This window comes from Desmodus rotundus, chromosome 1 (assembly GCF_022682495.2).
Source record: "Desmodus rotundus isolate HL8 chromosome 1, HLdesRot8A.1, whole genome shotgun sequence".
NCBI classification, from domain to species: Eukaryota; Metazoa; Chordata; class Mammalia; order Chiroptera; family Phyllostomidae; genus Desmodus; species Desmodus rotundus.
In genome coordinates, this window is record NC_071387.1 from 173,614,354 (window position 1) to 173,629,001 (window position 14,648).

The window sequence follows — 14,648 nt, forward strand, 5'->3', positions numbered from 1 at the left end:
AAACATATATGTGACGTTCATGTTATTTATTTCCAATATAATTTTATAGGTAAAATGAAACACATGAACTATTAAGTTTATGTCTACAATTACTTAATTTTAAAAAAATCACACAAATGCGTGATAAAGCAAGTTCTAACTGAGTGTATTTTAAGAGAAATGATTAAACTGGAAGCAACCTAATTTGAAGAATTTAAAGCTTTTACAGTACAGGCACAACAGGTTACCTCCTTGGGAAAAATTAAACTGAAATTTAGAAAAACTGTGTTATTAGGATTTTTAAAATCCTACCAGACAGATTTTTATATCTCAAATTCATCACAGTGGGTGAGGAGGAAGGAAAGAAAAAGTAAGTAACAATTTCACTTAATGTCAGAAAAATGTTGACAAAATATTTTGTGAGTGAAATAATTTGTTCAAACAGCAGGTGGAGCTAATGCATTGTTATTTTGTATTTTTTCTAGAAGGGTGGAGAATGTTTTCAGTTGCTATGAACCAGAACTTCATTTAATTTTAAAATTACAAATCTTATATTTTTATCAGTTAATGATATTATAATACAATGTTCTTTTTAATCCTCACCCAAGGATATGCTTATTGATTTTATATTTTAACCATTTGAACTTTTATTTCTTTTTCTTTTTTTTTAATTTCATTTTTTTAAAAGATTTTATTTATTAGACTGGCCTGCAACCCAAGCATGTGCCCTGACTGGGAATTGAACCAGCAACCCTTCGGTTCACAGGCTGCCGCTCAATCCACTGAGCCATACCATCAGGGCTTATGAGTCCCTTTTCTTTTTTGTACTATCCCTCCACCCCCAACAACTCCCCCAACCCCACAGAGCTGTCAGCCTGCTCTCTATGTGTCTGTCTCTATTTTTCTTATTGGTTCAGTTTGTTTTAGATCCACATATGAATGAAATCATATGGTACTTGTTTTTTTCTGACTGGGTTACTTTACCCTTTGCAACAGTGTGGATTGCAACAGTGTGATGGATGCACCTGGAGAACATTATGCTAAGAGAAATGCTTATTGATTTTAGAGAGAGAGGAAGGGAGGAGGAGGAGGGGAAGAGAGAGACACTGATAAGAGAAACACCGATGGGTTGCCTCCTGTAGTGTCCCAATCAGGGATCGAACTGGCTACCCAGGTATGTAGCCTGACTGGGAGCCCACAACCTTTTGGTGTACTGGATGATGCTCCAACCAACAGAGCCACCTGGCCAGTGCTATTATATAATGTTTTGAAAGATGTTTAACACAATATTACCACTGAGCCACACCAGCCAGGGCCTGTTGAACACAATATTTCCAATGTTAGCAATAACATTCCCCTTTTCATTAAAAGTGAGTCAAGTATATTATTTAACTATTGCAGTTATAAATATTATAGAAAAAGATCAGGCAACAAAAATTAATCTTTAGAGTAACATTACTAATTAAATATTTAAAATATTAAAAATGTGAAGGAACCAAATTCTGTTAAGACTGCCTGGCTTTTCCATTTGTACTTTGAGAAGGTACTTCAAAGGTGAAAACTCTTTACGCAAAACAGAATGAATGAAAAAGACTGAAAGCCTCACTTAAGGCCAGTCTCCCTGCATCCATTCTTGCTACCTTTCTAATTCACTTTTCACACAATAGCCAAAATGATATTTTTAGAATTCAGTGATTATGTCACTCCTTTTCAATGACTTCCCAGCTCTTAGGATAAAGGTCAAAGTCCTTAATTTGGTTTATAAGACAACAAATGATCTAACCAATACTCACCTTTCTAGCCTTAAATCTTGCCAAACTCCCTCGTAATCGCTCAACTCCAGTCATGGAACTCTTCTAGTCCCATGGAAACAACACGTTCTCTCCACCACAGGGCCTTTGACTATGCCGATCCCAAAGCTTAGAACGTTCTCCCTCCTGTGCCACCCTCGCCACTCATCCCCCTTATCTCCACACAAGTCACTGCCTCAGAAGAGCCTCTCACTCACAGCTAGGTCCAATCCTCTGCCTATATCCTATTCTTACAGCTCCCTATGCTTTTCATGTTTGCCACCTAAACAGCTAAAATTTAGTATTTATGATTGACCTGCTTCACAAGGACAGAGTATCTCCCTTCTGTTCTTTGAATTTCCAGTGCCTGCTGGAGGACCTGTCGTGCCTTAGTCTGCTTGGTCTGCCACAACAAAACACCGTAGACTGGGTGGCTTAAGCAACAGACAAACACTGCTCACAATTCTGAAGGCATGAGGTCTGAGATCAAAGTGCCAGCAGGTTCGGGTTCTGGTGAGAGCCCTCTTCGTCTTAGATCGCAGGATGCTGAGTCCTCACTTGGGAGGGAAGGAGGAGAGAGAGGGAGTGGGGAGAGATACAGACAGACAGAGACAGAGACAGAGACATGTGATAAGGGGCCACAGCCTCTTGCAAAACTCGATCCCATTCTCATGACCTCATTTAACCTCAACTACCTCGCAAAGACCTATCTCCACGTACAGTTGTACTGGAGGTTAAGACTTCAACACAGGCATTCAAGAGGAGCCACCATTTAGTCCCTAGCAGAGGCAAGACTAAGTGTGGAATAAACACATGCTGACACTCAGAAAAGGGCACATAAAGTATTTACAATATAATGAGCAGTAAAAGTGTAAGTTACTTCAGTATTATAGCTATTGAAGGAATGGTACCACCAGGATAATAAAGCTAGAGAGAAAATGAACAAAATATTCACTCAAAAAGGTGAAGGAGGAAATATATAATCCATAACAACTCAACATTCCTCAATGATATTTAGGGCCATCATTGTATTTGTAATGGTGTTATAAAAATGAAACACTTCACAGCCTCATTATGGAAAGACTTATAAGTATAATGCTTTACAGTAAGTGTTGGGTAATTCCCCCGTTTCCATTTTCCTCAGCTCACTGGAATCTGGAATGAACGCCAACCAATGCTCTCTTTGGTAAAACTTTGGCACACTCTTGGTTCTCACGCAGGGTGCCCACATACAGTCAGTGTGCCAGCTCTGTACAAATCTGGGGCACCTTTCACAGACTGGAACCCTCTAGAACTGCGCAGTGTGTAACGTGCACCTGAAGGCAGCGTCTGGTCTTCTCCTTCTCTCCCACAACGAATGCCACGACCCAATACCTCCTTCTGGAAGTCATCGTCCCTTGACTTTATAGTGCTGTACCCCACTACTGGGACTTATCCTCCCCACCTCTAGAGAGCTTCTTTTTTCCCTTCAAATGTTCCTCAGTCCATTCATTTTCACTTCGTTCACACAACGTCTGCTGATTGCATCTGCTCTCACAGCTTCACCCACCACCTATGCGTGACGACTCCCATGTAGTGCAGACCTCTGGTTTGAACTCCATGCCCAAAGAATCAGCAGCCTCCCCCAAATTTCTCTTTGAATGCTTCGTGAGCCACATAAACTTGATATGTCCAAAAACATATCAAAACTGACTAAAAAACTAGAATCAAGGACAGCATTCTCCTTATGACCCTAGACAGTACAAATGGGGACCATTTCTGTTATTTTATATTTAAGCTTTTAGGGCTTTTGTTGTTATTTTCTTTTGGTTTTGGGTCTTGCCTACATTTCACGTATCTCAGACTTGAAGGTGTAGTAGGAATCCCCCTTTTTCCCTGCAGACATATATAGCAGATTGTTTCAAACTTCCATTCCAAATTTGCTGTCACATGCCTCACTACATGCCCGTGGCTGGGAAACTGAAGCTCAAATGTCCCAGATTTTCTTACAGCTCAAGTTCCACACATGACCTAGCTTCCACCAAGCTGATACACCTGGTCAATATTATAAAAGCAGAGGTGGTGACTGTATTTGTGCTGTTTCCACAGGTGTGCATGTGTGGGTGTGCACGCAGCGTTCCTGTACTGGGAGACCAAAGATTCGAGTTAGCAGTGCTTACCTTAATCACCTGGTTCTCAAGATATTTCATGAAACAACCAGAAGTTGCTATACATTTTCTACATTTCCAACACTGAAGAATATTTATTTCTTCTTGATTATAATTTTTAGTTATCACTTCTTTACTTCTCTTCATCTGTGGGAAAATAAAGTTAGTGTTAGAATGTTAAATGGTATCACATTAAACTTGATTTTCTAAACCGTTTGTACAGCATTAGCTACATGAGGAGAAGGAAGAAAATTATTTATTATGTGTTGAGGTACCTACAAGTTACCAGGTCTTAGGTTAGGAGAACTCTATAAACAATGTCTGGGATTGAACATTCCATTTAATTATGATGATGATGCATTGTTTTAGTAACTACCAGCTTATTTTACTTTTGCAGAATATTTTATGTCTATTTCTATCTGTTATTGGAAGAGGTAAAAGGCTAGTGCTGAAGAGTCAAATAAGTTATTGTAGTGCCTTTAAAAGAGTCATAATGAAGAAGTATAAATATCCCTGTAAGTAGGATGTTTTAAGTAGCCACAGCATTAACTTTTAAATACAATAGGATTTATTGAGTTGTGGTTTATGTTCTAAAAATTGAAACTTACTTTAAATTGATGGCAAAAAGTCCTTATACTGAATGCAATCATTTCTCTTGCATAGGGTGGTCAGTGGAACAGTTAACTGGACTACATCTGGCAGTATGTGTAGTCAAAGAAAGAAACTTAGAGAATAGCCCTCTCAATTTTATAGTCTGATATTTTATATCAATAATGTGATTTAGACCAATTTATGAAAACAGTTTCACACTAATAAGAATTATAAAATAGATGCAGTGTATTTAATAACTGTCCTGGTAACTATTCATTATAAAGAAAGGAAATGTTCATTTATTCAGCTACACACACGAGTCTAGTGCCTGGTTCCCGAGCCACATATCCTCATTTGTTAGCACTTTCATTTTTCACTCATTCAACAAACATTTACTGGGAGCTAACCATAAACCACATGATGAGTCAAACTCTAGGGGCACAAAGATGAATAAACCTTATTTTCTGTCACAGAAGTGCTCACTATGTCATGGGATCAATTGTTTTCTAGCCTGGCTCATTAGAATCACTTAGGAAACTTTAAAACATAGTGACTCCTAGAAAATTTGACTTATTCTGAGATGAGGAGGAAGTTAGGAATGGGTACTTTAGTTCCCCAGGTAATTCTTAAAGCAATAGCTATAAGGACTATGAGAGAGAGAGGGAACATCGACGGACCTTAACCAAATATAAAGGAATATTTTAAGGAACTCTGTCAGAGAGAGCACAGCAGGCCTCTGCTGCAGCTGATCTAACTCTGGCATTCAGGTACCTAGGCAGCACTTGTCTCCCCTAACATGTTCTGAACCCACCTTAGCCTAGCTGTCCAACTATTGAAACTTTGTCCTCAAATGATTATCAACAATATCTTAATTTGCAAAATTTCCTGACCTCCTCTGAATCAGTACTGAAGACCCCTCCTTTACTGAACTTCTTTAGCACTCATTTCACCTCTGTATTTCCTTAGCATCTTCAATCCTCAAGTCCCTTTTATCCACCAGTGGTTCTTCGCCAGGAGTAGGTACTGCAGGGAGCAGTCTATCAGAATCAATGATGGAGAAACTCCATTATCTTCCTATGATCTCCCCTTCCCTGATATCCATACACAACCCTGCATTTCTACCCATCCCAAGACTTCTCCAGGCCCCCTTGGCGTGCAAGCATGTACTTAGAAAAGGCCCGGTAGGTGATTCTAACAGGTCTTCACTACAAATCATTGAAAATTATACTTGGTGACAACTATTTTTTTATTTAAAAAATCTGAAGTATATATTAAGTAATGTCCCTCCATCCCCACCTCACCCCCCCATAACTGTCATCCTGCTCTCTGAGTCCGTCTCTATTTTGCTTGTTAGTTCAGTTTGTTCATTAGATCCTGCATATGAGTGAAATTATATAATTGTTTTCCTCTGACTGACTTATTTCTCTTAGCATAATCTTCTCCAGGTCCATCCAATGCTGTTGCAAAGGGTAAAATTTTCCTTCTTTTTTATGGCCAAGTATTATTCCACCGTGTAAATGTCCCATAGTTGTTTTATCTGCTCATCTACTAATGGGCACTTGGGCTGCTTCCTTATCTCAGTAATTGTAAATAACACTGCAATGAACATACAGCTATTTATGTTCTTTCAAATTAGTGTTTTGGGCTTCTTCAGATACACAGGAGACCCAAGATGGTGGAGGAGTAATTGTAAGCTACACTAATGTCCTCCCGGGACCAAACTGGAATTACAACTAAATAAAGAAATATCATCCTGAAGAACCAAGTGAACACTAGCTGGAGAGAAGCCTTATAACAAAGGACACACAGAAGAAAACACTTCACCACAACGAGACTGGTAGGGAGTGCAGAGGAGGCATAAGAGGGCTGTCTGGGCCCCCACGGGCAGCTGCTGATGTTCTGAAGGGATATTTCAGTGGCCTGGGGGATTCCCCCTGAAAGTACATGGTCTAAACCCCCCAGTTGAGCTCTCCAGCATAGACCATCAGAACTGGGAAAGGAAACCCAGTAACATCTGGTTTTGAAAACAATGGGGTTTGTACCAGGGAGAGATGGCTGGAGATGCAGAGAGCCTCTTGAAGGGCCAATGCACAAAATTTCATTTGCAGCCACTCACCCTGGGCCCTGACAGGAAGAGGCAGAGTGGACTAGAGATGCATGAGGAGTCTGGTGCTGATGGCTCTCGGAATAGAGCTGAAGGAACAGCTCTGAGGATCCCTGTGCTCAGTCATTCCCCATACTGTAGGAGCTGTCTTTCTTTTTCAGAGCACTCCCCTCCAAGTGACATCATCCTGAGGGAAAGCAATAGCCCTACCCACAGGAATCATTCTTGCCCCACCCTGTGGAGCTTAAGCCATATTGCTGAGTAGAGCTGGAGGCTATATCAGTGATTAAACCAGACAGCAAATGTGAATCTCTAGGAGCTCTGAGACTTTAGCTGACCATCCCCTGGGTCTGGTGCTGGTAAAAGCTGGCTTTGGTGAGCAATCGGGTCCTTTCTGCACACATCCAAGCCCAGAGAGGGAGCCACAAGCTGTGGATCACTGATAGCTCCAAAAAGTTTACCCAGGGCCAGTCATAGGCAGCATCTGACATAGATCTTCACCAGAGTCTTTGCAGATCTACCTAATACATAGAAACAAATACAAAGACACAGCCAAAATGGAAAGACAAAGAAAAAGGACCCAAGTGAAAGAATAAGGGAATCCTCCAGAAGAAGAACTAAATGAAAGGCAGGCAATTTATCAGATATAGAGTTTAGAGTAATGATTCTAAGGATACTCAACAGCATGAAAAAAAGACAAAGAAACCATAAAAATGGGCCAGTCAGCAATAAAGAATGAAATATCTGAAATAAATAATACACTGGAAGGAATAAACAGTAGGTTAGTTGAAGCAGAGGACCAAGTCAGTGATTTAGAAGACAAGGTAGGAAAAAAATACCCAAGAAGAGCAGCAAAAAAGAAAAAAGAATTTTAAAAAATGAAGAGAGCTTAAGAAAACTTTAGGAAAACATGAAATGTAACAACATCCACATCACGTGAATACTAAAAAGAGAAGAGAGCGAGCAAAGGATCAAGAACCTATCTGAAGAAATAATGACTGAAAACTTCCCTAATCTGGTGAAGGAAGAACACACACAAGTCCAGGAACCACAGAGTCTTAAAAAAGTTGGACCCAAAGAGGCCTACATGGAGACACATCATAGCTAAAATGACAAAACTTAAAGACAAGGAGAGAATCCTAATAGCTACAAGAGAAAAGCAGTTAGTTAACTACAAGGGAGCTCCAATTAGACTGTCATCTGATTTCTCAACAGAAACATTTTAAGCCCGAATGGACTGGTATGAAATATTCAGGGTGATGAATAGCAAGGACCTACAACTCAGTTTATTTTACTCAGCAAGACTATCATTTAAAATTGAAGGAAAAATAAGGAGCTTCCCAGACAAGAAAGAACTAAAGGAGTTTGTTAACACCAAACCAGTACTACAACAAAATTTAAAGGGCTTGCTATAAGAAGAAGAAGAAGAAAAAAAAAGAGGGAATAGTTAAAAAAATAAAATGGTAATAAATATGTATTTATCAATAATAACCTCAAATGTAAATGGTTTAATGCTCTAAACAAAAGACATAGGCTAGCTCAATGGATAAGAAAACAAGACCCATCTTAGACCAAACATACACAAGACTAAAAGAAAAGGGATGGAAAAAGATAGCTCATGGACATGGAAAGGAAAAAAAACCTGGGGTAGCAATACTTATATCCAACAAAACAGACTTTAAAACCAAGGCTATAGTAAGAGACAAAGCAGGACACTACATAGTGATAAAGGGAACAGTCCAACAAGAGGACATAACACTGTAAACATTTATGTACCCAACACAGGAGCACCTAATGATGTAAAACAAATCTTGATGGACATAAAGGGAGAGATCAACACAAATACAATCATAGTCAGGGATGTTAACACCCCACTGACTTCAATAGATAGATCTTCCAGACAGAAAATCAGCAAGGAGACAGCAGCCCTAAATGACACACCAAATCAAATGGATTTAATTGATATCTTCAGAGCATTTCACCCCAAAGCAGCAGAATATACATACTTTTCAAGTGCATATGGAATGTTTTCTAGGATAGACCACAAGTTAGGACACAAAACAAGTCTCAATAAATTTAAGAAGACTGGAATCATATCAAGGATCTTCTCTGACTACAATGCTATGAAACTAGAAATCAATTGGTGTGACAACCATTTTATATAAAGGATATTTTAAATCTATAAATCTAGTTTTGATCTTATTCCAAAGCTTTAGACCAGTATTTGCACTTCCAAATGTTAAATGTTCATCTCTAAATGAATCTCCTTTTCAGGGCCTTTGCACTGCCTCTTCACCTTCTCTAGATTTGTGCTACCCTATATGATAGCCACTTGTTAGATGTTATTGAACACATATTAATTTCACATTGAAATATTTTTAATAAACAGAATTAAGTAGAATATGTTGTAAAAATTAATTTCACATTCTTTTTTCTTTTTTAGTGTGGCTACTACAATTTCTAAAATTACATGTATGACTTCTATGATACTCCTTTTGATAGCACCTATCTAGGCTTCCTTGCCCCAGGTCTTTGTGTGGTTGGTTTCCTTCTCCTTATTCAGATGTCAGCTCAAATTCATCTCCTGATAGGTATGGTGTAAGAAGCACCTGAGAGTTTATTGAAATGTAGGTCACAGGGCCACATTCACAGCGATTCTAATTCAAAGTTTCTGGGGTAGGAATTTGCATATTTAACAAGCACATTAGGTGATTCTGTTACAGGTGATCCGAAGACTGTATTTGAGACACACCAATCTACCGAATCTAGTCTGAGCTCCTTACTATGTCAAATAAATGTCCTTTAGGTAGCACAAGGGACTTTTGTGATGGAATGGTTCTCTATCTGATTGTGGTGATGCTCATGTGGAACTATACATGTGATAAAATTACATAAAGCTAAAAACACACACAAATTAATGCATTAACTGGCGAAGTCTGGATAAAGTTGATGGTATGAAGGGTATACAGGGTGTTTCTGAGAATCCATAATTCACAATTGAATCTACAACCATCTCAAAGTAAAAGTTGAAGAGAAACTTTTATCACACATACTAAAAACTCAAAACCTTAGAATCATATTATTTTTACCAATTAGCTGTCCTGACCACTTGTATAATCCTCTCTACCCTTTCCCTATATTTCTGGCTGCATAATTTTGTTTGCCTCTTGCTATGACAATTTTGTAATATTTTCTATAAAGAGAATAAAAAGATCAGTCTTTCCTCTTTTCAAAATAATGGCCCTTTAAAACCTGACTCCAAACTGGTTCAAGTGTTGGTGTCTGCTCCAAAAACATACCACACTAACACTCTGCACATCCATGCACAGTTCCCTAAAAATACCTTTTTCAAATTTGCTGCTCTCTTTCCATGTTATCATTTTCCTTTCTCTGACTTCATGTTAGGAAATATTTTCTATCCTCTAAGGATGAGCTCCAAGTTTCTCTTTTACAGATGCTCCCCAGGAAGAACAATTGCTCCCCATTCTGTGATCCACAGTACTTGGAACACAGCTGTACAGTAGTACTGGTCATGTTGCTGTATTACACTTATCTGTGTGTATTTATGTCTTACTGATTTAATTGTGAGCTCCTAAAGCACCATGTGCTATTCAAATCTGTATTCTTACAATCAAATATGGTATCTGGCACCAAAAAAAAGATACTCAACAAATGTCTGTTGTAATCAAATGAATAAGATCTGGCAGAGAGCTCAGCTTACAGTCTTTTTCCAATACCAAGTGTTAACTAAGTCTGGGCAGCTAGTGGGACAAACCAAACAGAAGTCCTTTTGCAAAGAACCCAAGGCATTCAAGTGAAGAAATAAGCTATGCTTTTATATAACTGAGCTTGGAAGGAGAACTAGAGGTTACCCAATAGCGATATATTTATGGGAGAGCTGGATGGCTTCTGTTCGGGAACCGATTAAAAGAAGACATCAAACATGGTAAAGAACCCTACTGCAAAATGATAGCCTTTGAATAGAAAACAGCATGATTGTTGGCTGGAAACTCAAGTCCATCCCCAACTCAGCACCAAAATCACTAGCATGGGTTTTAGAAAGAGAGAGAATGGTATAAGTAAACAACTGAAAAGTCTGTTTTCCGATGGGGTCTAAAGAATTTTTGGTGGCATATGACACATGGTTCTAACACTCTGAGGACTTGGAGGCAGCAATTACAGAACTGATATTACTATTCATATGACTGAAGTGGGAACTTAAAGACTAATAAAGCCTATGAAATTGAGGTATAACAGTTCTTTCTTTTCTCCCAAATCCTATTTCCCATCTCTTACTCCAGTTCTAACCAGATCAGATACATGCATTTTTCTAAGATGGAGTGCTCCCCTTGGACCCCAGTTCCTCCCACTTAAGTCACAGTCTTTGTTACGGTAACCTCATCTCCCATCCCATGCATGGCCTCTCACACCACACTAGCTGCTAATATCTGCATGATGTCCTCCGTATCGCCTGCTCACAGATTCCCTCTTGCTAATTCACTACCTGTCCTAATATTCCTGTCATTTTCTGATATTTCCTCAATGCACTGGCCTTTCAGAAAATCATATTTTACTGAGTCATGCATATCTCCCAAGTATTGCTACATTTCATATTTCATTACAGATTATCAAAAAAGCCACATTGGTTAATATCACCCCCAACCTCAGGAAGAGTTTCTAATTATTGGGCAACAACCAAGTTTATAGTGGTAGATACAAGTTTTCCGAAGTGCTAATTTTTGTTTAAAGCTCAGATTTTATCACTTATAACAAATAGCGCCAAAAAGCCGTGTCTGAATAACCAGTCTGTCAACGAGTCCAGTGAAACTGGTGTGCTACGGAAGGTAGACCGTTCAGCCCCCAGCTGAAACCACTGAGCAAGGTCTCTGCCTCAAGACTACCATCTGCCCCGAGTGCTCCGCAGAAAAGGCTTTATGCTTCCCATTTTTTCCACACAGAATGTTAAAAAGGTATTTATTTAAGAGTGAAGATGTAATAAAATCAGTAGCAATCAGTGCTTCAATAAACAGGTTTGTTTTTAAACTGCATGTGTACGGCAGTGAAGACTCGAATGGCTCCAAGTTCATTTTGTCACCACTGCCTTGATTACGCTAAGGGACCAGCAGTTCTACTCACTGTTGCTTTTGCATTATTAATGGAAATGTTAACACAGTAAAAAGAAAAAAGGCAAATAACATCTTAGTATTACCAAGAAAAAACTCTGAGCTGATTCTCTGGAGGTCTTAGAGACATCCGGGGCCATGACCCACATTCTGAGGACTGCCACTTTATGCAGAGCCGCTGTCCCAAAAGGACTATGAAAATCTTATTTCCTAGCAAATATCCTTGAAAATATTTAAGAGTGGATGAGTCCATATGGAGAAATATGTTTATAACAAATTTGGTTAAATTATAACCTCCATAAAGAGGTTTCATTTATTCATCTACTTTTTGCTACTTACCACACTTTCTGGTAAAATATCAGCATTTGTCATAGATCTAATTCTACACTCTTGGGTCTCCAAATCTGCTTACCTCTTTCTTTGTTATTCATGGCTACACATGAGATACAGTGAATAAAATGACAGATTATTAAAATTAACCTAAAACTAGGAAACAAGAATAAGCCAAAACAACTTTAAAAATTGAGAAGAATTGAAATATTTTCTCCCAAACCCATAAAAAATAGGGAGGGACCCAGGCAAAAATTATTTAATTGGCAAATTTTACCAATCCTTTAAGAAATGGTTGGTCTTTGTAACTTATATAACTATTATCCAGAAAATATAGCAGAAAGACTAGCTCCACAAATATAACCTTGATTTATTGATTAGACAAGGAGATATAAAACTAGGCAAGGAGAGTATAAAAATTATATGCCAATATATTCATGAACATAGATGCTAAAATCCTAAATAAAATATTAGCCAACAGAACCCATCAGTGAATTAAAATAATAATACATTCTGACCAAATAAAATCATCTCCAGGAATTCAAGGGTGGTTCAAAATGGGGAAAAGAACCCAAACCTATTCAATATATTCAGCAAACCAAAAGATTAAAAGAAAAAACACACAACTGTCTTAAAAGATACAAAATTTTTGATACACCTCAACACTTACTCATTAATTTAAAACAAAAATACATTGCGTCCTAGAAGGAAATTTCCTTAACCTGATAAAGAGGGAGCTACTAAAAACTTCAGCAATTGTAATACTTGATGGTGAAATGTTAAGAGCATACCATGGAGATCAGGAAGAAAAACAGGACAGCGACACTCACTCTCTCCTGTATTATTCAACTGTGTACCATAACTACTACCTAGCACAGTAGAAGTAAATAACAGGTATAAGGACTGAAAGAGTAAGTGAAAAAGAAATCAAATGCCTATTACAAGACATGACACCAATTTTCTTTTCTGGGCTGCAGATGTTTCTATCTTCTTAGAATTACATAAATGACAATGTTAGCAAATCTGTTTCCTGATATGCAGAGAAAACATGTGTGGATAAACAATAGTTACACCACATTACACACAGAGACACAGATATACATACACACACACCTCTGTGATGTAGGTGCGTGATATTTGTCATATTTATTCCCTTACCACGTGACTCACTCTGTTGATTTTCATCTCAGCTGCACCACTTTCACTTACTTGGTATATACAACTTTCATATATTGGTATCTGTATTTGTTTTCAAATGTTTAAATTCAGCTATTGGACTTACTTTCTATACTTAAAGCATTACAAATAAGCAAAGACCACCCTATCCCCAATATGTACATTTCTCACCAGTTTACATGGTAAGAATGAAATCATGGAAAATATTTTCTCACATTGTTACCCTTATTTGTTTTTTTTAAATAAGATTTTATTTATTTATTTCCAGACAGAGGAGAAGGGAAGGAGAAAGAGGAGAGAAGCATCAGCGTGTGGCTGCCTCTCGCACACTCCCCACTGGGGACCCGGCCTACAACCCAGGCATGCGCCCTGACTGGGAACAGAACCGATAACCATTAGCTTGCAGGCCCACACTCAGTCCACTGATCTACACCAGTCAGGGCTGTTACCCTTATTTGAAGGAGACATTATGTTGCTCAAAGAAATTTGCTAGGATACAATGTTAAATTAAGGAAAGAAGCTAATTCGGTACTTGGTAAGTTTCTGTGATACTAGTAATATACAGTACTAATTTCGAACGTACTCTTAGTTCCTCAGTCTGGGTACTCATTATATGGGAATGTTCACTTTGTGAGAATTCATCAAGCTGTACACTTGTGATGTTTGTTTTCTCTATCTTTTTTTTTAAGTTATAGATTTTTTTAAAGATTTTATTTATTTTTAGAGACAGGGGAAGGGAGAGAGAAAGAGAGGGAGAGAAACATCAATGTGTGGTTGCTCCTTGTGCACCCCCCCCACTGGGGATCTGGCCTGCAACCCAGGCATGTGCTCTGACTGGAAATCGAAACAGCAACCCTTTGCTTCGATGTCCGGCGCTCAATCCAATGAGCCACACCAGCCAGGGCTGTATGTATCTTATTTCAATAGAAAAATTACTTTAAAAGCTTGCAGTGACTTTAGAGTTAGCCTTTTTGTGTGTTTCTGTGCCACCCCACCCCTCACCAATATAACTACATGCTTGTCTCTGAGAACAGTGGAGAAAGAACTCTCAATATGAAGCAATGTCTACAGTGACAATTTTCATCATCTGGTCCTGGATGTAAGGTCAGTTTGTCATGATAGGTGGAAGTCAAGGAATTCCAACGGGACAAGGCATCAGAGGGGTATTTTCCTACCTCTGCCTATAGGGGGATTTCCTATTCTCAAGGAAAGATTGGAGAATGGAGATGTAGGAATGTGTCCCTGATGCTCTCTCATTACAAAAGTGACAATCACTTTCACCACCAAATAAATGGTTAAATGTTAACGAAGACTTTTGGAATTCAAATCTTGAATATTTGGAGTGGGCCAAGATAGAAAAATCTAACATAAAGTAAACCTCTCACATACAGACTGTAAACAAAAATGT

The 14,648-nt window shown here is 38.5% G+C and overlaps 1 protein-coding gene across 5 annotated transcripts in view; it reads right to left on the bottom strand.

Annotated features, from left to right (window-relative positions):
* The window catches only part of RNF180 (ring finger protein 180), a 154,578-nt gene that overhangs the window by 117,396 nt on the left and 22,534 nt on the right, over nt 1–14,648 (bottom strand). For all 5 annotated transcript variants that reach the window (XM_045186417.2, XM_053913307.2, XM_053913305.1 and 2 more), the window contains exon 2: nt 3,929–4,063. In XM_045186417.2, coding sequence (XP_045042352.1) covers nt 3,929–4,063 — 135 coding nt within the window. The remainder of the gene's footprint in view (nt 1–3,928; nt 4,064–14,648) is intronic.